The 26501-nt window shown below is 39.8% G+C and overlaps 2 protein-coding genes across 4 annotated transcripts in view; both read left to right on the top strand.

The window, feature by feature from the left end:
- LOC121514953 (cGMP-inhibited 3',5'-cyclic phosphodiesterase A-like) overlaps positions 1 to 13002 on the top strand; it is a 137005-nt gene extending 124003 nt beyond the window's left edge. For both annotated transcript variants that reach the window (XM_041795417.1, XM_041795416.1), the window contains exons 13-14: positions 1733 to 1991; positions 3905 to 13002. In XM_041795417.1, the coding sequence (XP_041651351.1) occupies positions 1733 to 1991; positions 3905 to 4206 (561 nt within the window). In that variant the 3' untranslated portion in view covers positions 4207 to 13002. The remainder of the gene's footprint in view (positions 1 to 1732; positions 1992 to 3904) is intronic.
- A 12084-nt stretch (positions 13003 to 25086) lies between these two features.
- LOC121514420 (solute carrier organic anion transporter family member 1C1-like) overlaps positions 25087 to 26501 on the top strand; it is a 38010-nt gene continuing 36595 nt past the window's right edge. The window contains exon 1 of one of the 2 annotated variants that reach the window (XM_041794526.1): positions 25087 to 25348. The gene's annotated coding sequence lies outside the window, so the exon portion shown is untranslated. The remainder of the gene's footprint in view (positions 25349 to 26501) is intronic. The other variant, XM_041794525.1, reaches the window with a different exon arrangement.

The raw sequence follows: 26501 nt of genomic DNA, 5'->3' as shown, positions 1-26501 counted from the left end.
TGCTAAAATAAAATTTCACACACACAAGGCACTGTGCCACAGCTGATATGGAAGTCACGTCTCTCACTCTTTTCCCTTCTCTTGCTCTCGTGCTTACACAGCTATGTGCGCTTTGGCGTACCAACATTTAAAGTTTCAAGCATCAAACATCATTCAACATGTAAATAACCACTGAATTTACATGGGTCCTTCCTGAATAATTTTCAACTAATTTTAAGGGTTAGGGTTAAGGGTAAGGGTAAGGAGGTTAGGATTATGGTAAAATACCACCTTATTACCAGAGAATTAACACAATATTACAAGGAATAACTTGATATTTAATATTCTATCTCTAGGGAAATACTTCCTAATATGACTCTTATGACTTATTACAAGGTAATAACCTCCTTATTCTTATTAAATTGCTAGATAATTAGGGCCCGTTAAAATAACAGTTATTATATCTGATTATGCTGATAATATGCAGCTAATATTGTGAATCTTTAATGCATTAATATTATTAAATCAGATCCAAGGAGGGCCTTTTAATTGAGTCTATAAGGGACACAGTAATTTCTGCGGGCAGGCCTGCCTATACTGGAAAGAACAACAGGTAGTGATAATAGTGATGATAGTAGCTTAGCCACAGGGAGAAGTATGTGCCGAAGACCCAAAGTCAGTGAAAATATTGCATTTTATTTTTTATTTTTCCACTGAGCATTCTGGGAATTTTTTTTCTGGTGAATGAGAGATTTGAAGGAGGAGCAGTACCCTTATTTTAGCAGGGGGCACTATGTTGAGCTCTGCTATGGTATCTTTACTACTATGCACAAAATAGCATGTGATTATGGTATTTTAGAACTTTGTTAATTCAAAACTTAGACAAAGCTAAAAGCCCAAACAGATATAAACACGTACAACACAGCTGTACAAAACTGACTCATTAAAACCACTGCCACCAGTAGTTATTTGAAACCAAGACATGTGGATTTTAAAATGACGCCGATTCTTATCCCAAAACACATATTTAACTTATTCATAAGGCGTCAAAGGTCAGTGGAGTCTACAGATTCTTAGGCTGTTTGAACAGATACTCCTGGTTAAGAAAATTATAATGACTCCTTTGTAAGTCCTTGTTATGTTTCCTCTCTCTGTTCTTACTGCTGCTAATCCAGCACACACATTGCTGCAGTAATGCACATATGTCAAAGGAGCTGTTAATTATGGCATCACATCTGCTCTTTATTGCATCAAATAACTAATTAAAACAAAACTACTCAGAAAAAAGAAACACTTGACCATAATCAACCCATTACCTAAATTGCAGCCAGTCAGCTGGGGGCGCTTTAGATGTTTTAGCTTCACTAACATGGTTCTGGGGTTTTGTCCATCTTTTTATTCAGCCTGTGTTCAGTGCCCAGGAGGATTTTGGTTGAGTTTCATTCTCTTGGCAGCCAAAGTGTAAAGTAGTCATAGACTGGCATGGGGAACTTCTTGTCACTAGCCAGCTTTGTCTGTGGTTCCACCTGCTCGACATGTGGCAACAAATGATTTTCTTTGCTGCTGTTGGCACTTACCTTCACAAACTTGCACAAAAATGTCAGACTTGTTGGATAAAAGTGAAACATCATGCAGTTTATTCACACTTGCCAGTGTGAGTCAGCACTTTTTGGAATAGCATGTGTTTAAATATGAATCATGTATTCATTCAGCTGGTTTTGATACTGTACTAATGTGATTCATGCAATTCTAGGGTGACGAGGAGTCCAGTCTTGGCCTTCCCATCAGCCCCTTCATGGACCGAGCTGCGCCACAGTTAGCCAAACTTCAGGAGTCATTTATCACACACATTGTGGGGCCGCTGTGCAACTCCTACGACTCAGCCTGCTTGATGCCAGGACGATGGGTAGAGCCCAGTCCAGAGGCTGAGGAGCCGGAGATCACAGAGAATGAAGAGGAAGAGGAGGAGGACACAGCAGAGGAAGACGCATCAACCAGCTCAGAGGCATCACGTAAGTACTGTCGTCATAAGCACAGTGTTCAACTTGAAGTAGCTTTGCATGCTTCAAGTGGAAGGATAAGAAATGTCCTACAGGAGGCTATCAGCCCTATCTGCTCTGAATCATGGGAAATAAATGAGTTTAGTGGATTTATTGCACAGATAAACTCAAGGTGGGTGGCTATGAGCAAAACATAGCTCTTCATGGCTCTAATCTGGCTCTCAAATATCTCATAATATGAATTAAATCTGAAATTTAGTACTAAAGAAATATATTTCTACTACTAAATATACAATATATGGACAAAATTATTTGGCCGCCTGATCATTTCACTAACAGGAACTTTAAAGACATTGCCAACATTCATTCTGTAGAGCATTTATGAGGTCAGGCATTTGTCTTGGATGAGGAGTGGCTTGCAATCTCTGTTGCAGTTCATGCCAAACTTTATCTATGGGGCTGAGGTCAGGGCTCTGCACAGGTCAAGTTCTTCCACAAAAATCACGTCTTTATGGTCCTTGCTATGTGCACTGGGGCACAAAAATGGTGGAATAGAAAAGGCCCTCTTACAAACTGTTGCTGCAACATTGTCCAAAATGTATTGGTATGTTAAAGCATTAAGATTTCCCTTCACTGGAGATAAGGAGTCTAGCCCAGACCCTGAGAAACATCCCCATACCATTATCCCTCCTCCACCAACTTTCACAGTGAACACAATGCAATCTGGCAGGTAACACTCTCCCAGCATTGACCAAACCCATACTCCCCCATCTGACTACCAAGAGGCGGGATTTGTCACTCCCCAGAACATGTTTCCACAGTCCAGTGTTAGTGTTTTACACTACTCAATCTGGCGCTTGGCATTGCACTTGGTGATGTGAGGCTTGAATGCAGCTGTTCAGCCATGGATACCCATTCCATGAAGCTTCTGTTGCACAGTTTTTATGCTTATATTAATGTCAGTGAAAGTTCAGAGCTCTCCAGCTATGGAGTCAGCACTGTTGGTGACTTTTATTTACCATAGGCCTTAACCATCATTGACCTTGCTCTGCAATTTTAGATGGTCCCCTGGCTGAGTTGCTGCTGTTCCTAAATGCTTACACTTTCTAATAATATCACAGGGCTGAAATTTCATAAACCGTCTTATTGCAAAGGTGGCATCCATCGCAGTACCATGCTTGAAGTCCCTGAGCTCTTCATATTGACACATTTTGTATCACAAATGTTTGCAAATGGAGACTGCATTGCTAGGCGCCTGATTTTATACACCTGCAATAACAGGTCTGAGTGAAAAACCTGAATTCGAAAAATAGTGGCCACTTTTGTCCCTATATTGTATATCTACCAATATAAGACTCTTCTGCTCAAACTGTTGATGCAGTTCACCCATCAAATCAATGTTTGTCAGATCATTTCATAAGGCATTAGTTTGAACTGTTTTGGAGCTCAAAATAGCTTTTATGTTGAAGAAGAAAAGTGAGTGGGCCAATCAGTCATACACACACCTGGCACTACACTGAAATGCTTCTCTCAGTTCACTTAGTGAGTGATCAGTGTGATTGCCCTCACAGAAAGTAACGGAAACATCCATGCATCCTGCAGGATCGACTCCATTGTCTGCATGGAGCTTGAACAGATGTCAGCGTCAGTGGTTGCCATGGCTGTCTCTTCTTCTCCCTCTCCCTGGCAGAATTGCAAACCAACTACATGCACACTGCCACCTGCTGTATTGTTGACAGTACATCTGTTAGCAGGCTTGGGCACAGAATGATGTTAGTGATTTGAAAGCAGACCAGTAGGGGGGAGAGGAGGGGATAATTGAACCCAGTGCGGTACCAAACAGTCGTGCTTCATGTGAAAACAATCTAAAATGCAGCTCAGGTCCACTTTATCCCAACATTTAAATTTCTTTGTTGTGTTTTCAGAGAAAGCAGCTCCCAAGAAGAGGAGGAAAGTCTTCTGCCAGATCACGCAGCACCTCCTGGAGAACCATGAGATGTGGAAGAAGGTGATCGCAGAGGAGAGCCAGGGAGCGGAGTCCGTCCATTTAAACAATGTAGCCGAGCCGATCCTGGCCATTCACGAGGAGGAGGAGGAGCCAGGCAGCAGAGAGGAGTTGGTGGAGGGAGAGGATCCTGAGGAGGGAGTGGAGGAAGCAGATTGGCCTGCATCCCCGCAGGAAGACTCTAAACCTCCAGAGGAACTAGAGGAGGATGACCCACAGTGAAAAGGCTCATGGGAATTATGGAGTCTGTCAGGGCGAGGACATGAAGACGTATTTTTCTTCTTTTCCTATCAAATGACTCCTGTTTTTGCCAGCACGTCACTTAGACACAACACTGTAGATGTTTGGGAAATGTGTGCCTATACAGAGAAGAACAGGGTGGGAAATTTTGTGCTTTACACGTTTTATCTGGTTGCACCAAACATTTAACGGAGCTTTCCATAATGCAATACAGGATTATTAGTATTATTTGTGTACTTTGGGATACAGACTCTTTTTGCTACTGTCGAGAGAAGAGAGAGACTGGTTGCACAGACCTCAACCCAACGTGGTCACACAGGACTGCAGAAATTTGCTGCCAATTTATACATAATTATTTTCTGAATGCAATTCTATATAAACACCACAGTAACTTGTACTTGTGTTTCAATTTTAGCCAGAGTTTTTTTAGGTCGCACATGGACCGTATTATGTTTTTATATATATATATATATATATATATATATAAATATGTAAAATGGATTATAAAAGGAGCCAATCACATGAGGGAACGTTGGCGTATCTTTCTTCCTTTCAATGTCTGCCAAAAGGAATCGCCCACAGGCTTTAGCACACAAAATTAAATATTTATGCATTTTATTTTTAATATTTGTTGCCAAATTAATTTCTTTCTACCTTAAGTGTTACCATATTTCAAAGGAGAGCTGAGGCTACTGATGAGTATACAGTATGTTTGTGTGACTGTGTGTGTGTGCATGCGTGTCTGCATAGTTAACACACTTGGTCTTTACAGGACACAAAGCATTAATGAAGCAGATTATCTGTGGGGTTTCTTTTGCCATCTCTGGTCTTCAGGACCAAGACAAGTACAGTCTTTGAAGGGTTATCCATCCTTAATATTGTTGACCAGAGGTTGGCACTAAGTAGGGGTGGTTTTAGGAATTTGGAGGCTCTGGGCAAAGACCAGTATGAGGCCCTTCTTCATCCTGCTTGTAGCAATTATGGCAGAAGATTTTTTTTTTCTTCAATTAACAAAGCCAGAGAACAACATAATTACGCATTTACACTTACCAGATGTGAGCAAGCAGCACTTGCAAATAACTTAATAATTGTTTTTATTGACATTTACCACCCAGTAATCTACTATTTCATTGAATGGATGTTTCAGTACATCTTCCATGCTATAATTTGCTTGACATAAAGACGAAGGGAGACTTTTTGAGTTTAAACTCAGTCGAGGGTCCAGGTGCTCTCCACAGGTATTATAACACTCCAATGTGACCTGGGTAAATTATCACCTTAATATAAAATATGTATTTTATTTCTTACTTTTGCGTATGCTTTGAGGGACCTTAGAGCATGATGAAACCACCACTGAGAGAAAAGTCTATGATGTAAATAAAACCAAAAAGAGAGAAAGGAAGTTAACAAAATTTTTGCCAAGACTGCCAAAGTGTTAATGAAAGGAAAAAAATGACTTATTAGGCAGTCAGTTATTTATAAAGCATTATAAAGGATCATAAATCTATGCTAACGGTCACTCTATACATATGTCAGTGGGTTTAACACATTCTTAGCAGTAAAAGTAGCAACAAGATGCTGACTCTTATTATTCAGTGTATAATCATTAGAAGAATACAGTGTTTTTGTCATTTCCTGTAAAGTGATCATTCTGGAGATAGGAGGTCTTGGTCTGACACCAGCAATATTCACTAAAAGGAATCATGCAGGATGCCAGATCACACAAGAGGAACAAGCAGTCTGCTCAGTGAAAACAAGCTCAAAATAAGTGACTCAGCTCCCTAAATGCATAAATAAAAGCCCAAAACAGCTGACCTTACCTACCACAGTGTGTAAGAGTATGTTATGCAGTACTTTTAGGCATGTTTGGGGGAAAAATTAGGCTGAGGTAAGGTGTGTAATGCCGTGGATGTCCCAAGGTCCCAAAAACCACAGGCAGTATATAGGCGTATCATCAGGGATGAAAAGACCTGTACAAAATAAAGGCTCATGAGCTCGACCTTGGCTGCAGAGGGACACGTGTGTTGATATGTGTTGAGCTTGATTCTGGCCACCCCCTCCAGTGCCAAATTGTGCTATAGCAGGCCCCAGGATGAATCCTTAGCACCCCACATGCCTGAAATGTATGCACATGATCGTACGTGTCAATGATTACCAAAATGGGAGTCAGGACCTCAGGGCGTGGCAAGATACTCACCTAGGGGGGGTAACAAAATGCCTTCTAAAAATCAATGAAAAATATGTTTAAGTATGAAAAAAATCTGAGTCACCAAAGTAATGTACAAAAAATTCTTAGTAGTCAGTTGACATGGGTCTGCTGCAGTGATTTTCTGTTATGTTGGTCCCTAACTGGTGCTAGGAAAGGTCTGTAAGTGAGTGTCTTCTGTGGTGGGTAGCATGATATGCTTTACCCTCCCCCAGGGAGAGCTGAGGTCCCAAGTCTCTGGCAGCCTCTTGGGGGTCATGGGTTAAAAGGCTGGCTTAATTCTTCAAGTGCACAAGCAGCCATCAACACTGTACTATCAATTATTTTTCCTTTTTCTTTTGTTTCATTTTGTTTTTACACAGTAAATCCAATGCCAGATAGCTTCATAGAGGAGAAAGGTGCTGAGTTTTTGTGTATTTATCAGTACTGGCATGTTGAATTGGATCTGTGTGAAGTGCACTGTATTTTACATTTACAAAACCAGCACAGTGCCTTTGACCGCTCTCCCACTTGAGGTTCTAACTTTTCTTTTAAACATGCTCTCTCTCTCCCACTCTTTATTGTACCTACACCTGTTGTTCACTCAATCAGCCGTAGGCATTGTTAGTCTAGTGAACTTCAGACTGAGTGACAACAAAATTATAGGATTTATGGGCTGTCTTTAGCTGACACCTGTGAGTTTTTATGTGGGGGGAAGAGAGGGGCAGGGGTAACCAGGGGAACAGTTGTGGATGGATCCTACAATAGGACAAAATGTAGTATTCTGTTTTATTGGAGAGAGCAAGGAGAGAAGCAGGAGGAATATGTACAGGGAGAAAGGCAGGCCTAGATGATATTGGTGTCAAGCCAAAACCTTATATCTCCAAAATCCTACTTTTCAAGGAATTAAAAAAAAAAAAAAACATTGTATTTTTAAAGTAATCCACTAAATGGTCATAGCCAGCATCTTTTTGGCACTTTTTTTTACATTCGAATCGGTTATGCAGATGTAAAGGGTGACCAATAGCACTGACATATAAAAATAATTAAGATTATGAAAACTGGAGATTCAAGGTTTTGGCCTGATGCTAGCGATAAGCAACTACACTTTAGAAACAAGTCCAAAAAAAATAAGATGCCACCCATGACTCACAATATTTGTATGAATATTAGAAGCACTGATAATTGACCTTATTGGATTAAATCTATTATATTTATATGAATGTTTTTCATTAAAACACTAGATTTCAACATTTTGAGGAAATTACAGAATATAAACTGAGACGTAGGCTACCATTGTTATTTACAATGCAACTATGGCAGTAATGGCAAATGGTTTCATTGTTCCTCGTCTCTTTTCCTATGTGAGAGTCATCCGTGTAACCTTTTTGATATGAAACCACTGGTAGTGTTGGGGATTGAAGAGGTTACTCACAATCTAGATCAGGGCTGCCCCTCCCTATAGGCAGACCATGCACAGCGCATAGGGGCTCGTTATTTGTATTGTGCGCATCAGGCCAGTGTTTGTATGATAAACATGATCAAGATAATGTATATAAAGTGTCGCCCAAACATAAACTTTACTTGGGCGTCACAAATTAGTAAATAGAGGGCATCATGTAATGTAGGGGGGCCTCATACCAGAGTCTTCTCAGGGCCTCACTTTGGCCTTAGACGGTCCTGATCTAGATGAAAGTGAATACTTTCAGGGAGGTGAGGGGATATAATACAAGAGTGTCATTCAAAAGGCCATAATGTCTTAATGTGCAGGGTTCCTTTGAAAGGCTTAGATCAAGATTAAACATTATATCAAAACCTCCTCTTCATTTATAGATTAGACAAAAAGAGATTTATGATCCAGTCAAAGCTGATAAGACTGATCTGTGCTGCAGACTTTTACAGCATCATTGTAAAATAAGGAGAGCAGAAGCAAACATCATTACACCTGTCAGTGGTAAAACAATGATCCTTCCTGGAATTAAGTTGATGTGCGGCTGACAACCTTGTAAAATTCACCCCCAGTACAGGCTAAGCATTACAAGCATTCTGTGTAATTTAATTAATTTTATAGTTTGAGTCATAAAAATTCTTGTTTGGAATTTCCCATTAGCCAAGAAGCTGTCACTCATACAGAGTGGATGTAAATTTACCCCACACTGGCCATGAAATTACGTGACATTGTGTGTCCCATGTGGTTTTCACACATGGGGAAATAAGTGCAGAAGAAGTACAATGCTTATAACACTTGGAGAGTAATTTAAAAATCCAGGGCTATTGTTTCCTTCTTGCCAAAAATCAGAGTGAAGAAAAAGAAAATAGGTAGTGTGAGTGTAATAATTTTAGATCCTGATTCCACTATTGTTCATTCTTTAACTTACATAGGAGACTAATGTTTAGAATTTGAATTGAGACAATGTCGCATAGATATACTAGACAAAGCACAATTCAAGGAAAAGGTAGAAATCTGAAAGTGACAGTAGGTTTTTGTTAGTGATCAACATATTGTAAAGTTAAATAAGCCATCAACCAACCAACAAAAATCATGTGAGGATACTGTGTTGCAGTGGTTGCACCATTGCCTCCCAGTATAAAACTTCCCAGTTTTTTATCTGTTAAGTTTGCATTTCTCCCATGTATGTGTAGGTTTCTCTGGGTAAGCCCACAGTCCAAAGACATGCTCATTAGTTTAATGAATGGCTCTAAAGTTGTCCATAGGTGTAACAGGTCATTTGTCTCTATATGTCAGCCTTGTGGTTGACTGGCAACCGGTCTAGGGTGTACCCCACCCCTTGCTTAATGATTAGGGATTGGCTCCAGCTGCCTTTGACCCAGAACAAGAGAAGCAGTATAGATAATGGATTGAGGGATGGACATGTAGCAGCATTTCTGCTTCTGGCAGTCTTAACAGCCATCAAAAACACTCACTACGAAAAAGAAAAACTTGTACTCAGAGTGGAAAGTGTAAAAAGAAAGGGGATTTGGAAGTGTCCTATCAATCACTTAGTCTAACTCTGACCAGCAGTGATTTATTATAATGGGCACTGTTCCACCAATCACATAGAGAAGAAAGTCTACTTAATTATCTTATTTAAACTCTCCAAGTGTCTATCAGCCCCTGTCATCAGTGACTAAAGGCAGATCATTCTGGTTAATTTCTCTGTAAATACAATACTTCCTGGTTACAGGGCGCTGGAAAAGTAGTAGTGAATGTAAGCTCTCAAGATTTTACCAGCTGACCAAATGAGTCTCCCTCTGTTGGTTTCTCTCAAACAAACTTTTTTCTCCTTGGACAACTGACTCTGCGCCTGTTATGGTTATGTTCTTCTAAAAGAGTTAATCAACACGCTGATGCTAGTATAACTAAAGCTAAGGGAATGGCCGATGGCACTGTTGTAACACCATAAGTGCTAATCGTCACCAACTCTCCCCACCCTTACCTTTTTGTGTCTGTGCCACCTCTGATGCCAAATATCTTTCACATCTTTAGTAGAGCAAGAGGGATACCACACATTTCAGATGCCCCCTCTTGCAGACCACTACTGTGAGAAGCCACTGTCAGAATGAAAGTGCCATGAATTGCAATGTATTTGATGATTTTTTAAATTACTGATAAACACAGTCTGGCAGTAATATTCATGAAATAACCACATTGCAAACATTACAGACCAAGCAACATTTTATAAATAAAACAGAAAGGGGCAAAGGTCATTCTGGGACAAATTATGTATAGACCTGTTTTAGGAGTAGATGTAGCATTAGCCTTAGCTAAAGCTAACATAGCTGTGCTAGCTATGTAGTCAACATTACTATGTAGGCCAGTGTAGCTAAGTTAGCTTTGTTAGCAATGTGAGCTTAAGCAAACATTGTTAAAGTTGTAGCTACGGAGGCTCATAGGTAACATAGATATGTAGCTAAAGCTAATGTAGCTTTAAGCTAATGTAGATAAGTTATGTAGCTACATTGGTTTTAGCAACATGGCATAAGCTAATGAAGCTTTGTTAACTTAGTTATATTGCCTGTGTAACTATTTTATCTACGTCTCTTACGAGGCTAACGTGGCCTGTTAGATTTAGCCTTAGCTATGTTAGCTCCGTGAGAGCTTTTTCATTTTACCAGACTGCTTTTTTGCTCTATTAAACAAACCCAATTTAGAATTTGTTGCATTAAAGGTGATTCTCTTTAGCTTCATTAGCTTTTGTGGCAGCTAACCATAGCTACGCTACCAACATAGCGTTACTACATAAGCTTATGTAGCTATGTTAGCTTAAGCAATGTGAGCTTCAGCAAACTTAGCAAATGCTCACTTTGCTAAGTTTGCTAAATAGGCAACATAGCTAAGTAAGCTTTAGCAGGTGTAGCATAAGCTAACTTTCTCTGTTAACTTAGCTGTGTTCATAACAGCTGTTTAACATGAACAACATGGGTTTATGAGGTTTGCAAAACTCTTGATGGTATATAGCCTTCAGCTGCATTACCTATTGAGCTTATGTAACAGATGTAGCTTTGTTAGCTTTAGCCTTAGCTACATTAGCTGCATTAGAATATTTTCATGGAGGACAGGACTGTCTTGTATCATTAGCTAAATGAATACAGTTTATAGGGCAATACTCTGCTACTTTTGCGTACAGCGGCTCGTTTGCATTAGCACGCAATGAATGTTGGGATACGACGGGCCCTGAAGGATGTACTGGATGACCCTTTTTGGCCCTGGGATAAACAAGCATTTGAGAGAGACTTCAGAATTGGACAGCTTTAATGGCATAATTGCTCTTTAAAGGCACCATCAAAAGTATGCAGCCCCTGAAATGGGATATCACTCGCCCTTAGGATTATGCGCTAGCTATCCCTGCTGACACTTACCAGTGGTAGTGTTTTCAGACATTAAATATGACTATACTTAGGTATCAAGATTAATTAAGTCCATTTCATAGCCAGGTCAAAACTCCTCACAGGAGCTTTAATTGTTCAGTTCAGTCATGCTCAAGAGTTTTCCTCATGGACATAAAGTATTGTTCCTTCCACAAATTTTCTTAATAGAATCAAACAGAACAACCTTTGTGCATATGACATGATAACAGAGTAACAGTCAGGGTGCAGGATGTTAAACAAAATGTAAGAGGAGGAGGGCCTCAGTTTCATGTAAGGCAAAGTCACATGCCAGCCCATGCTTTCACCTAAAAAAAAACACAAGGTTGCCCAGTGGCACATCCAACTACTCAGTTGCATGTTTAGGATGCAGAATATCCCTCATGAATGTCCCACATTGCTTTAATAATTCACATTTACAAAGAAAATGTGTTTGAGGGACCATAAGTAGATCATGAGTGAGTACAGTCCTCTATGCAGAGATGGCGTGTCAACTCTCCATCACACAGAGTGCAGTGAGGCAATATGTAATGAATTATCCACCGCTAATCTTGTCGGGTTCTCATGACCTACATGCACATCTGAAATCTCTTATGCGCTGGTGGTATCTTGTCTGCACCACAGCTCGCCTCCATAATCTCATCTCTTTTAACTGATCTGTAAAAAAAGCTGAAGAGCAAACATATAAGGACAGAAGAGGCAAATAACATTGGAAGATACATGTGTAGAACATCACGTCCTGGTCTGCATTAACATACTGAATCACAACACAATGTCCCAGGCTGCGGTGAATTGCGAAGTACATCCATAATGGCCTGTTTACCACTGCCCTGACTCCACTATAGTGGAGAGGAGGGGGGAGGGGGGAGTCAAACTGCAGCTCAGACCACATGAGCTGAGGATAATTTGTCAAACCACTGTGTAGAAATGAATTGAACAGACAATCACTTACCCCTAAACCTCCTTTGTATGACCAAATTAGTTTGAAGCCACTGAATCAGAACAACTTCTTCCACTTTAGGCCAGCATGTTGTCTCAACTCATTGTGTCCTATTAAAACATGCCTGCAGTTTCCTGTATGTTGCATGCATTTCATGCCTAATGAGCTGTAATTAACATAACAGACACAATGGAAACTTTTCATTCAGATTTTGGAAACACTTCACGAGATAGGACTGGTGTTATACAAGCAAGCGACTCTTATGAAGTCTGAAGGCTTATACTGACTATAACTGGCTAATGGACCTTCCTGTCTTTGCTCTACTACCCAGATGGAAACAGGCACTGTGAACAGTCTTCTTATTGTTACAAAGAGCAGTTAAGCAGCATTGGGGTGTCCACAGGGTGGACTTGCTGGTGTGTTTTATATCATTGTCCCGTTGCATAACCCAAGAGTGCCTGAGCTTGAGGTCATGAACTGAAGGCTGGACATTCTCCTTCAGGATTCTCTGGTAGAGCAGAATTCATGGTTCCAACAAAGTCCTGAAGCAAAGCAGCCCCGGACCATCACACTACTACCACCAAGTTTGACTGATGGCATGATGTCTTTCTATGAAATGCTGTGTTAGTTTTACGCCACATGAAACAGGAAGTACAATTTCCGAAGAGTTCAACATTTGTCTCGTCGGTCCACAGAATATCTTCCCCAAAAGTCTTGTGGATCATCAAGATTTTTTGTTGTTTTTGTTTTGTTTTTTTTTGGGGGGGGGGGGGGGGGCAAATGTGACACAGGCCTTTGTGTTCTTTTAGGTCAGCGGTGGAAGTCTCCCACTGATGCCATTTTTGCCCGAACTCTTTCTTATGGCTGAATCATAAACACTGACCTTAACTTAGTCAATTGAGGCCTGCAGGTCTTCAGATGTTTTTCTGGGTTCTTTTGTGATCTCCTAAATGAGTTGCCCATGCGGTCTTGGAGAAATTTTGGTTGGCCGACCACTCCTGGGAAGGTTCACCACTGTTCCAAGTTTTCTCCTTTGGTGGAAAATGGCTCCCACTATGATTCGCTGGAGTCAAAAAACCATAGAAATGACACTGTAACCCTTTTCAGACTGACTTATGTCAATAACTGTTTCTCATCTGGTCTTGAATTGCATTGTAACATGATATGCTGCTTTTTGAGATCTTTTAGCCTTCTTCACTTTGCAGACAGGGAGAAAGGGAGATTAGACGTCAGCTCTAAGCTTCAACTTCATTTGCACCCCTCAAATCTTTAGTCAGGCAATGCACCTAAACAAAGGTTTTGGCCAGAAGATGTTCATTGCTAATCACTAGCACACCCCACAATCTCAGCTGCTGCTCCTTAAGACATGGATTTTTTGCATGACTGCGTATGTTTTCTAAAATTGATTTGCCACATACATTTTTGCTAAAATTACACAGAATTTGAAAAAACAACAAAAAACATTTTCTTTGGTTTCTATTGTAAACTTACAAGTTATAGGATTAAATAATAGCACCAAGTGAAACTCTCCAAAAGTTCTGCTTCATGAATGTATAAATGCAGTATACAGTGTGTGTGTGTGTGTGTGTGTGTGTGTTTTAGAGAAAGATAACAGAGAGTGTTTGTGTCTGTAAATTCTTCCATCAGCCTCTCTAATGTGACTCCATACTGTTTTTGGCTAACTTTTCTATCTTTTAGTAGAGTGAAAATTAGCATTACTTCTCCTTTTTTTTCTTCTTGGGACAATTGGTGGCGAGGAAATAATATCAGGAAAGGTGATGCAGTAATTAAATACTTCACCGTTTTAAAAGTCGTGTCTCAGTTCAGGGGATAGTCCTTTGGATTCAGCCTTTGTAGCCTGCATGGACTGCTCAGGCTGATCTGAAATGAGACAGTCTGATCCACAGAGGATTTCCTGTTGGTGTCTACAACTTTCTTCACCAAAATGGCATAAATGATTGTTTTAAAGATAATTTGACATTTCAGAGCCCCATTTTTCAACATTAAAATTGTTAGCTAGTCAATTAAGTTACGATTAAAAGTGCATGTCACTTTAGAGTATGATGGCTCATTTGAATTAGCATGAAATGAATCTCAGGATATGTTGCGCCCTGAAGGAGGCACCAAATGGATCTTACATGGGCCAGGTGAAAGAGGAGACTTTTGAAAGCGCCTTTGTAACATGTGCGAAGGATGCAGCCCCTGAATTGGGACACATCTGTTTTTTTTTTGTTTGTTTGTTTGTTTGTTTTTTTTTTTTTTTGCAGAAGCTCTTATTGCAGTATTTCTCCTTGAGCTTCCTCTTTGATCTGAACTCCTCATCCTGCAGATCAGAGATCCTCACTGGCAGCAGCAGTAGAGACTTCATCGCGTCTCCTAGCTTTAAAGCTAATGGGAGTCAGTCAGTATGCTGATGATGTAACTCTGTACTTGTCAGATTTGTATGCATTTCTCCTGTTGTCACATCAGCCAGTGATTACACTTTGGCTGGAACACCATCAATTTTATAGTGAACTTTCACGTCTTGATTGGTTTTATCTGTTATAAATATTCACACTTGTAGCATAATTGTAATAATTGGAACCAAACAGTTGTGTAAAAAAAGGAGATGATATGAGTATTTTTCTATAGTTGACACATGATTCAAATATTACTTTCTTCTCACTAGTTACTTGCACTTAAACCACATGTACTAATACTTTCACGGGGAAGAATTTGTCCAAATACACAGTATGTGTCAATGCCCAATAATTAATTTTCTTGCAGGTTGATGCTCCATTTTGTACAATATACATATATATGCTGTACAGTGAAGAAATTTTAAAACTACAAAAACTCTTTTAGATGAACATTATTTATTTTTACCATTTTGTAATTTAGACACTATACTGTAGCTTCAATATTGCCAGACTTACTGGAAGTGCCTATATTGGTATTATGTATCATACAGTGAACATATTTGAAGATCATTAGAAGTTGTCACAAACTGAACCATGTGGATGTTGTAATGTGAATACATTGAATTACAAGACTATAATTTCTGTGATACCCTTGTGTCTGTTTGTGTGTTTATTTTTCTTATTTTTTGATATAAGCTGAGTTTAAAGCTCCTGTGAGGAACTTGTGTTTTTTGTTTATTTTGGCGCTCCCTGTGGAAAAAAAAAAAGCTTCACATCTCTTTACAGATGTTGTCCAGTACAATGTGACCTGTTTTTTTTTTTTTTTTTTTTTTTTTTAAGAAAATACACCATCTTTCCATCTTCCTAACCATGAAAGCCACCACTCATCAAGAATCTTTACTATGGAAAAATATAGAGACGTCTGTTTTTGCAGATGGTCTTATCACTTTATCTGACACCTTCGCGACACTAGGGGTTTTAGGTGTTGAAAAGAACTCTATACAGAAACCACCAATCATTTGCTGAATGTCTGATTTGCTTTTGTGGATCACTGAGAGTTCAGTAGTATAGTTGGCCTTGAATTGATCAGAAACTCAACATAGATTCAGTAACCCTATAGAAACTACTGGTTATATTAACTCTGAGGGTCCATCCATCCATTTTCTTCTGGTTATCTGGGGTCAGGTAGTGGTAGCAGCAGGCTAAGCAAATCAACCCAGACATCTCTCTCCCCAGCAACATTTTCTTACTCCTGGGAGATTCCAAGATGTTCCCAGGCCAGATGAGATATATAATCCCTGGGTCTACCCCGGGGTCTCCTTCTAATTGGACATGCCCGGAAGACCTCCACAGGGAGGCGACCAGGAGGCATCTTGGTCGTAACGCAGCATTTCTTTTTTTTTTTTTTGCAAATTTTGCAGATCTCAAACCATATTTTACTCATGTAAAATGGGTATGTTGTTTACATAGCTAAAGCTTACTAAGCTATGTTATATATGTTAGCCTATGCTATACAAAAGCTAACATATCTACATAGCTTTGCTACCTTCGTAACTATGTTAGAAATCACTACTTTAACTAAAGCTCTTATTGCTAAAACTACTGTAGCTACACTGAATTGGCTTATGGAGAAACATTAGCTACATAGCTACTGGAGCTATGTTAGCTACAGCTAATTAGCTAAAGCCTCTGACCTTTTCTCAGTTTTATTTATGAAATCTTGCTTAGTTTGCTATCTTGTCTATGTGGTTATTTATTAATGAATGTAACTGCCAGACTTCTGTTTATGAAAAAAGTCGAATTTTGAAAAAACACAAACAAAGAAAAACCTTCCAAAACGGGAAAAATACTGCACCGTCAAATTACATTGCTTTGTCTTGACAGACGTGATGTCCCACTGTAGTTGTCTGCAAGAGGGGGCATCTGAGATCTGGAGTCTGAATCCAGACCCCCCTCAGAGCTCAAGCCAGAGCAGAAAAGCACAAAGAACAAAGATGAATACTTTGACAATGGCAGAACTTAACTGTAACATTGTCAGGAATTATGGCCAAATACTGTGTGAGTTGTTAGAAAGTACAGATATTTACAGGATTTTAGTTGACCACACATTGGGTATTATCAATATTCTGTATAGAATTTGCCATCCAGTTTCAGTATTTCCACATTTCTATCACTCTTATTCAAAGGGGTTCTATAGTTGATCTTTCTTTCTGTGATGCTACAAGGTTAGAGTAACTTCCATTGGTTCATCTGGCTGCCTTGACCCAATAAAGCACTGACAACAGCATTCAGAGGTCTGTTTAGCCTAGTATACACTTTTACTGCTACATGTTTTGTTGCTTTAGCATGGTAGGAGTGCTACACCTTATGTTACCTTATTATGTATGGTGAGTGGGAGTCAAGGCGAAGACCCATACAGGTAATCATGTTAGACAAGGACAGCTCAGTGACGTATTGAAACTCCAACCCTTGTTGGTAAGGTGGGAAGTTGAAGCAGAGAAAACTGAACATTGATGATGCATGTAGGGGGATGCAGATAAAGGCTCAGGTTCAGGGTTCAGGTTATGGCAGCTGTAAAGCAAAGATATAGAGCAACATTGGCAGTCTGGGAGGGAACAAGGCCAGACTATGAGCGCTGCATGGCTGATGAGGGAGAACATAAACCATGGAGTAGGTGGATGAAAGCGTCGGGTGACTTTGACTGGCGGGAGAGTCTGACAGCATCCTGTGGATGGATTGAGAATAGTAATGCAGGTGTGCCTGTGAAAGAGCCAACATGTCTGCAGACAGAGACAAAGATGCAAGATGGGCAGGGCAGAAGAGAACTGTATAAGACATCTATATAGAAAAAAAAGTAGATGGAGAAGATAGATGGTAATAATAAAAAAAACTTCTCTGGTCCACTTTTTGGGCTGGTTGACAAAATTTTAAACATTGAAAAAGCAGATATGAAATATATCCTAATACTGTTGGTAGTGACTTAAGAAAATGGAGTGTCAAATTCCCTTGGGGTTTGTTGTTCTTAGCTCTGTGTTTACTCTGGCAGGGCTCATCTTGTCTAAAAGTCCTGTTTTACCTGCTTTATGCGTAGTCTTATCAGATCACTTATGCTGTAATTCTGCTATATAGCAAACTACCCTTGTTTTTCTTGTGTAGTAAGTTAGTTTGTATAATATATGACAAGACGACATTGTGATTTAATACTGTGCCCACTGGAGGTAAAGCTTTTTCTTTTATAAAATGATCTAGATTAGTAGAAAGCGCTCTCATATGACCAGTAGGTTAGCCTTGAAAGCACTGCAGTATCTCTGGGTTTGCTCTATTATTTTAATATCTCAGGCAAAGTTAAAAATCACAACTTATCTCACTGATGATGTTGACTTTCTTAAATATTTATCACAGTATTTAAGAAATCACTTAAAATTTTCACTCTGACTTCTCTGATCCTTGCGTCTGTTCAAAGAAAAAAATGCTGCATTATGTTTTTCCTCCAAATTTTACACAATAAATCAAACAATTGCAGCTTAAAACATGAAAATGAATGTTAGGTCACTTCTGCATATCACTAAGTGTACAGAGGTGTGCACCATGTTTGTAAAAAAGCAGACCTGCTGTGTACAGAACAGATATCCCCATGGCAACAGTGAAACTTGAGAAATGAGGTCTGCCTGTGTGTCTGTAGGCTCAAAGGGGGAATTATAGCCTTATTCAGCTATGTATATTTATTATGGGTCAGTGCGCTGAATGTACTCAGGGACACTTTGTGCTTTTCAGATTTTTAAAATGCCTCCCTTTATTGATTTAAGCCACCTAAATTACTAGAGGTAACAGACTGAAATTAATTTTGGTGCCTCCATATGACCTACAAAACCAAACCAGACCATCAGAAGGAAGAATGTTTTTTTTTTCATTGTTATTTATGATGTCTGCTACCACTGCTGCTGGGTCAGTGTCAGACAAAGAAGCATAGGGCACATGGAGCACAAGTGCCTTGGTTTACTTTTTACACACACTCACTTAAAATGATGTAATATCTTATTAAGTCACTTGGTGTGAAGCTTTTGTGAATTTCTGTTTTTATTGGTATGTCCTTTCTTTTGAATTTTATTCTTCACTCACCCTCGTCTCTGTTTTCTCCTCCTGCTTCCCACCTCCTATGTCAGCCCCGCCCCTAATTATCCACACCTGGGTCTCATTATCCTCTGATTGTGCTGCTTTATGTTCCCTCAATGTACCTCCTTCTTGCATTCTCTCATGTTTAAATTTTTTTGGTCCCAGCCTTTTGCCAAATTCTCTGATTTTTGTCAGTGAGGATTTTTTCATATTAAACTATACATACCCAGTCTTTGTGTCAATAAGGAAAAGATGTACTCCTTTATCCACATGGGACAAAATCAACACACATCTGAAGGCTCCTCATGGGTGTTTTACTGGAAAAAAAAAATTGTGATATTTCTATATTTTTGAAATTGGGTTGTCTCAGGTACTTGGCTATAGTAGTGACATCCACCTCCAGAGATTTCAGTGAAGCTGCCTGGAGAAGCCAGGCTATATAGTTTAGCAGACAGGTACAGTTGCTCCATATAATTAAATGATTTTAAGGTTTAAAAAAAAAAAAAAAAAAAGAGCCAAAAGAACAATGTTGGCTCAATTATACACTATATCAAAAACTTTTGAAGATTTTTAGTTCTTATCCAGAAAGCATTTGTGTTTGGACCTATTTCACAATGTGAGCTTCAGCTACCAGCGACGTACTCTGCAGATCTGCAGACTTCATCAAAGGAAACTTAAACAAAACTAAAATCAGCCATTTGGACTCAAGTGACAGTGGTGTGTCATGAGGGGATACTTTGTGAGCCAGAGCACATAGAGGAACTCCTACAGATAGAGATTCAGTGGAAAGAAAGAGAGGAGAGAGAAACTTCAGTGGAGACTGGTTAGCCTGAGAGGTTCCAAGTAAAGGCATTTTGAACCCATTTTAGGTCCATAGAAAAAATAAAATCAACGCCATTTTGTTCTAATCATGCTTGCTCACTAACACCAAAACTTTAGTCTGTCATTATTGTTTTCTAAACCATTTAAATTTCAGAATTTTCTCATCAGTCTAAGGCATTTAGATCAGTGGTTATCAACTGGTGGGTTGGGACCCAAAAGTGGGTTAGTGAGCTGCTTTCAGTGGGTTGCAAATTGGTGCCTGGAAAAACCATTTGAAGAGTATTGAGGAGGAGGAGTAAATTCTGTTTTTTGTTTTTGTTTTTTTTTTTTTTTTTTTTAATTTTTGATGTATTTAACCAATTATCCTGGATATGAATATTACCAAGAAGGCTGATTTACCTACTGTGGCTTTTCCACTACAGCTTTTGGCCACGCCGGGCCATGCCGAGCCAAACCAAACCGTGCTGATTTGCATTTCCATCAACAGTTTGGTCGAGCTGCACCACACCAAGCCGTGCTCAAATCGCAAGCTAACTCTGCCTCCAAGCGCGCCACGCTGACGTCAAAGCAGTTTGTCATCATTCGGAGACGCCTCGCAGCGAAACCATGGCAAGTTGGACGAATGAAGATACCCAGACCCTCATCGCCGTCTGGAGCGAAAAGGCCATCCAGGAAGACCTGAATGGCATGACCAAAAACGAAAAGGTGTTTCATGAAATATCTGCGAAGCTGGAGGTACGTCCAGAGGACATACGTTCAGTGCTGGGACAAAATAAAAAAACTTAAGTCTCAGTACAAGCGTGTGGTGGACCACAACAGCACAAATGGAATGGACAGAAAAAGCTTTTGGTGGTTTGAGGCCGTGGACGCGGTTTTGGGAGCGAGGCCCGCAACTACCTGTGGTTCTAGGCTGGAGTCGGAGTCTCCCTACTCTAGACAAGCCCTCAAATGGGTAGCTCAGTTGTGATGGAAAAGCAAGTCCCCTGCCAAGCTGGGCTGCTGTGCCAAGTCAAACCAAGTTGAGCCGAGTTGCGCCATGTAATGGTAAAGTCCCATATGATGACCTCATTTACCAAAATTAAAAAAAACACCAAAATGTATGTTATCTTGGTAAAACAGAATTAAATGACATTTGCTGCATGTCCTTCCAAAGTTTTGTCCAATATCTTTGTACTATCGAGGAAAAAACACATTCAAAAACAACGGATTTAGTGTGCAAAAACCTTTACCCTGATGGAGGATATCGCCCCATATATCCCTGCAGCCTGCATCACTCCCCATCCAGAGTTCCCTGCCTTACTGATCACCAGTGTTTTATAGACCTTCATTTTCTGAAGATAAATTGAACAAATTAGTCATCCAGGTAATCTTATGGCTGTCGCTTTTTTCTTCTAATGACTGATAACCAGTTAGCTACAGTTGGCACGATATGTTTACCATCTCAAACACTGTTATCTGTTGAAACGGAAAAATGCGCTGAAATAACTTGCTTGAGCTTTGTAACTTCTTGTTTCCCCTGTTGAAGCCCACAGACCCTAACAACTGTTCAGATACACTGAGGTGGAACAATGCCAAAAGCAGAGGCTTTCTAGGTGAAAATAAAACAAAATAAAAATTTTCGATATACCATACAATTGAGCCAAGATTATTTTTTTGGCTTACCTTAAACTTTTACCTTAAACTTGCTATAGTACACAGAGAAACTCTACCTGTCTTCCTCTTACCTACATGCATGTGACTGATGTAATAGTTGATATAAGGATGCTGCTGCTTAGTGTCCTGGTAGAAATTTGGAGATAGAAACATGTAGCCATAAAGAGAAGTTGGGCTAAACTTTATTCTTTTTTCCAAGAGATATGTGAAGAAGTAGCTATGGAATCAGCAGAGGGTCGGCAACATTTACACACCACACATAATAGCAGTTGTTAACATTCTGGGATTTCACATGGTCCCCTGGCTGAGTTGCTGAGTTGCTGTTGTTCCTAAACGCTTCCACTTTCTAATATCACAAGACTTGACTATGCAATATACAGAAGGGATGAAATTTCATGAACCTTCCCATTGCAAAGGTGGCATTCATCACAGTACCACGCTTGAAGCCAATGAACGACAAATATTGTATAACAAACGTTTGCTAATAGTCACTGCAGGTGCTGGATTTTATACACCTGTGGCAATAGGTCTGATTGAAAAATCTGAATTCAATAATTAACAGGTGTGGCCAAACACTTTTGTCCATTAAGTGTATTGAAAGATTTCCATAAATAGAACACTGTATTAGAAATGCAGGGATAAATCTACTATGAGGAGGTTTTAGCTGCTTTGATTAATACTGATGCCTATTTATAATACACAATAAAACCAAATAAAAACAGCAACATAAAGATTGATTATTTCTTTTAAGATTTGTTTTTAGGTTTTTGACAGAGTCAGAATAGACATGCAGAGAGGAGCAATAGGTCAGATTTGAACCAAGGCAGTCCACTTCAAGGACAACAGCCTCTATACAAGGGGTGCACAGAAATAACTGCGAGGCCACTGGTGCCCTGTTAATCCTATACAATCATTAGTTGTCTTTTTGTTGTACTTCAGTGTTAAAAGGAACAGGGATTCATGTGTGAGATATACTATTAACACATGCTTCATCTGTAGGGGGTGCCAAATCAACCAAAAACCTTCCACAGGGGCTTTAATAGGCATTAACAACACACAGCGAGAGAGTTATTAAATTTTCATACATTGAGAGCTGCGCTTGAGACATTTGAAATAAAGAAGGATGGGATTTCTTGTCAGGCTACTGACACATGTACAGGACAGAAGTAGGAAAGAGAATAAGCCAGTGTTGGACTCAGGATGTTTGAGTGACTGGGGCAAAATAATAAAAGAGCACCTGCTGCATGTCGTAAGGCACAAACACAGAGGGGCTGTCTTGGCAAGGGCGCTCTGGAAAAAAAGACTTAATCTCAAAGTATAAATAATAACATTTCTCATGAAATAGTACAAAGCCCTTGTAAAAAAAAAAAAATATATATATATATATATATTATGATTATATCCATCTCTGTTTAATACAACACATGAAGAATTGTTATTCATTTGATCATTCGTTTCACACAAATACATACGAAACGATGTCAGTAAATATAAACTTATGCCAAGGAGCTAATATAATTTCTATTGCATTTTTTCCACTTTTGGACAAGTGCCCTTCCCTTTAGAGGGTACTTTATCACTTTTCTTCCAATGAAAGTGCAACTAGATTATCATATATTATTCACCAGAAGTGCAACTGGAGGGCACCTTATCACTAAAGAGAAACCTGGACGGCACTTTGATGCATTTCTTTTCACTGGAGGGACATCCTAGAGGGAAAATTATAACAATTTGTCTGACCTGGGTGGCACTGTATCATGTTGTCTTCACAAGAAGGGCGCTTTATTACAGATAATCCACTAGAAGGCTATGAAGAAGGTGCATAATCATTTCCACTGGGGGGGCGCTTTATCATGTTGTGTCTGTTTAGAGGGCAACAAAGACAGCACTTTGTCAATTTTGAATAAGCACTTCAGAGTTATCTTTACCACATACACAAAGAGGATACTTCATCATGTTTTACATTTACAGGGCAACTCTTGGCAGCAATTTTCATAGTATTTTGTTCATTTAGAGAACAACCTAGAGGGCACTTTATCAAGTATCGTTATCATCCACTTAAAAGGCCCGCCAGGATGCTCTTTACCATGTATTCACTACTGGAATGGCACCTCGATGGCAATTTATAAAGTTTTGTAATCTTATAGGGCATCTAGAAGACACTTTATCAAGTATAAAACACAGTAATGGCACCTAGGGGGCACACTCTATGATGTGCTGTCCATTGTGAGAGCATTTTGAAGGCACTTTACCAAGTATGTGGGATGGTACCTATATGGACTTTATCATACAGAGTCCACTTAGAGGGCATCTGGAGGGCACTTTTCATGTACTGCTACAGGAATGGCACCTAGAGGCACTTTACCATTATAATTTCCAAGCATGACATCAAGAGGGCACTTAATCAAGTATTATATACTGTAATGGCACCTAGAGGGAACTATATCATGTGTTATCCTTAATGAGAGCATCGAGAGGGCCCTTTACCAAATAATGTGAGATGGCACTTGTAAGGCACTTTATCATAAATAGTCCAATTTAGAGGGCATCTGGAGGGAACTTTATCATGTACTGCTACAATAATGGCACTTGGATGCGCTTTACCATGTCTAATTTTCTGGGATGGCATGAAGAGGGCACTTTATTATTTATTATATACTGTGATGGCACCTAGAGGGCATTATATTATGTGTTGTCCGTTATGAGAGCATTTTTGAGGCACTTTACCGAGTATAGTGGGATGGCACTTGTAGGATACTTAATAATAAATAGTCCACTTCTAGAGTGCACATTACCATGCATTGTCAACTGAAATGGCACCTAAAGGCCACTTTATCATGCATTTTCCTCTTTGAGGGCATCTGAAGGGCACTTTATGTATTGTCCACTGGAATGGCACTTTGAGGGTGTCCTTTTGGATATATTTTTTTAAATCTTGACAACTAGAGGGCTCTAAAGAGGGGACTTTATCATGCATTGTCCACTTAAAGGACCTCCACTGAGGGCACTTCATCATGTTTACTCTCCTTAGGGGTTCAAAATGACTTTAACTGCCTTTTTTTCTGACATTAGGGCATTCCTCCTGCATCCCTCTAAGTTCACCAGTTAAACCAAAAGTTCCTCACTCACTAAATCTGATTTGATCTTTACTACAATGTGTTTTTACCACGTGAATGGTACCTTGATGGAAATTTTAATGAATCTCAGTGCAGTTTAACGACTTCAGATAGTAAAACGTATTACTTGAGGGAGCTAGTCACTCCAGATTGAACCTCCTGCCACTGAAGAAAAGCTTTGTGACTTATTGAAGACAAAAAGTAGGCATAACTTTTGTAATCATTTCACTCATCCTACACTTCTCTGAGTAGTTTCAGTTCTCTGAGGTTCTTAGAGGTACTCACGTTTGTTGCCGAGAAAAAAACAATGGTTTATTATATGGTTGTCAATCTGTCTTTGCATTTTAAAGTCACTGAACTTTGAATGCCTCGGGGAAGAGATAGTTCAATGAGAATATTAGTTCAATTTCAACGCGCTCCATAATCTAAACAAAGGTCAAGAAGTGCGTCATATCTTTCTATACGTGGATATTGCCTATATTTACATGTGCCCTCACTGCAGTGCGCATATTATGGTTTCAGTGTGCATATTTTCTGTAATTTAGGTCAAACTTGAAGCAGCAGACACGCACAGACTGTAGGAGGCAGACGGAATCATTTATCCAGCATGTTTGAGCATGATGCTGGTCTGCAGCACCTCCACAGCTTCCACATGCTACACGGTTGACACGCTGCTTTTTCACTGATATCACACCCGCGTGTGGCCATCGTGGCTTAACAGACGCACAGCAGACGGTTTCCACTGACCTGTCTCAGACTGGGGGGAAAGGTGGGACGTGGTATGGCGAGTACTTTAAGGCGCATCACGTGAGCGTGTCTGCGAACACGGTGCTCAGTATCCACCCTGTCGCTCCCTGCGAGACATGCCGTTCTCATGTTCACTATGAGGAGGTGACTCGATCAGGAGACGCGCTCTGCATGCAGCTGAAGCTTTTATGTGGAACAGCTGGATCTGTTTTTTGAAATTTTGTTTTAAAATTAGGAAGTTGGAGCCGTTGCGAGGGGGACAGGGTTAAAACTGCGAGTTTGGGTAAGTATCATGATGTTCTTTTTCGGGGGGAAATACTCAGAGACTACAAATACACTGTTAATACTGTTCTTCTAACGTTAAGTGTGATGTGTAGAGCTGAATAGTGAAGTTAAAGCTCATGAGATGTTAGATGCTTGCAGATTGAAGTGATAGACTTAAAATTTTTAACTCCGCATCAGTTACACTTGCACGCATGGCGCGCGCGCACAGCTGTACGCTCAAAGATGGTGATTTGCAGAATCCATAGAAAGCGTATCAAGTTCCTCATTTTGCATGTTAATTAAATAACCCACGTGCATTTTATGTACTACCAATGATTCAGAAACGTCACTAGATCGTCCCCACGTTTTACCAAAAGACTGGACTCAAAACAAGTTATTTTTATTAAATGTAACGTTAAAGTTTCTTTGCTGTAGAGTTTAAGCGTCATAATGAATGCTTGTCCTCTTGTACGTCTTTGTATTCAAGTGCCAGCTGCACAGCACATGTGCATCCTTGTCAGGTGTGTGATCAGGAGGCGGATCAATACATTCAAAGATCAATTTTTAACAATTAACCATGCTACTCATTTTTTTTATTAGATATCAGTAACACAGCCTGCAGGTGCATGCTCATAAGGAAACAGGGGGTTCTCTTTGAATGTGCTCTGTACTACTTTGTATAGCAGGTTGGTTAATTTTACTGAGTTTGAACACAATGTTCATACAAGAGGACAAAAAAACTTCACTCACCTTCAAATAACTTCCCCCCTCCCACCCTTCCTCCTGAATTGAACGGGATGTCTAGTCCCAGATCCACTGTGGAGACAATGCAGTATGTCTGTACAGAGGGGGGCGTTTCCCCTTAGAAGCCCCTCTCAGTCAGACACATCCAAAATAAGTCTTTGCATGTTAAGAAGGCTGCAAACAGGAGTGAAGTTGCCATCGTATCGCTGCATGATGATAAGGTTGCATGAATGGCTCCTCTTTCTTTGTGCATCCCTAATTGGTAAATAAAAACAAAGAAGTTCTTCACGCTTGTCAGAGGAACATGGAGGACATTGTTGTTTACAGGCTTTTTTGTTGCCAAAATTCTGTTTGTTAGGGTCAGATGAGCATGAAAGACCTTATGTCATCATCTGCAGCTGCAGGAATCAAAAGCAGTGTGTGTGGTT

This window comes from Cheilinus undulatus, linkage group 9, assembly GCF_018320785.1.
Source record: "Cheilinus undulatus linkage group 9, ASM1832078v1, whole genome shotgun sequence".
Taxonomy (NCBI): domain Eukaryota; kingdom Metazoa; phylum Chordata; class Actinopteri; order Labriformes; family Labridae; genus Cheilinus; species Cheilinus undulatus.
This window is presented reverse-complemented; position numbering and strand designations above follow the sequence as displayed.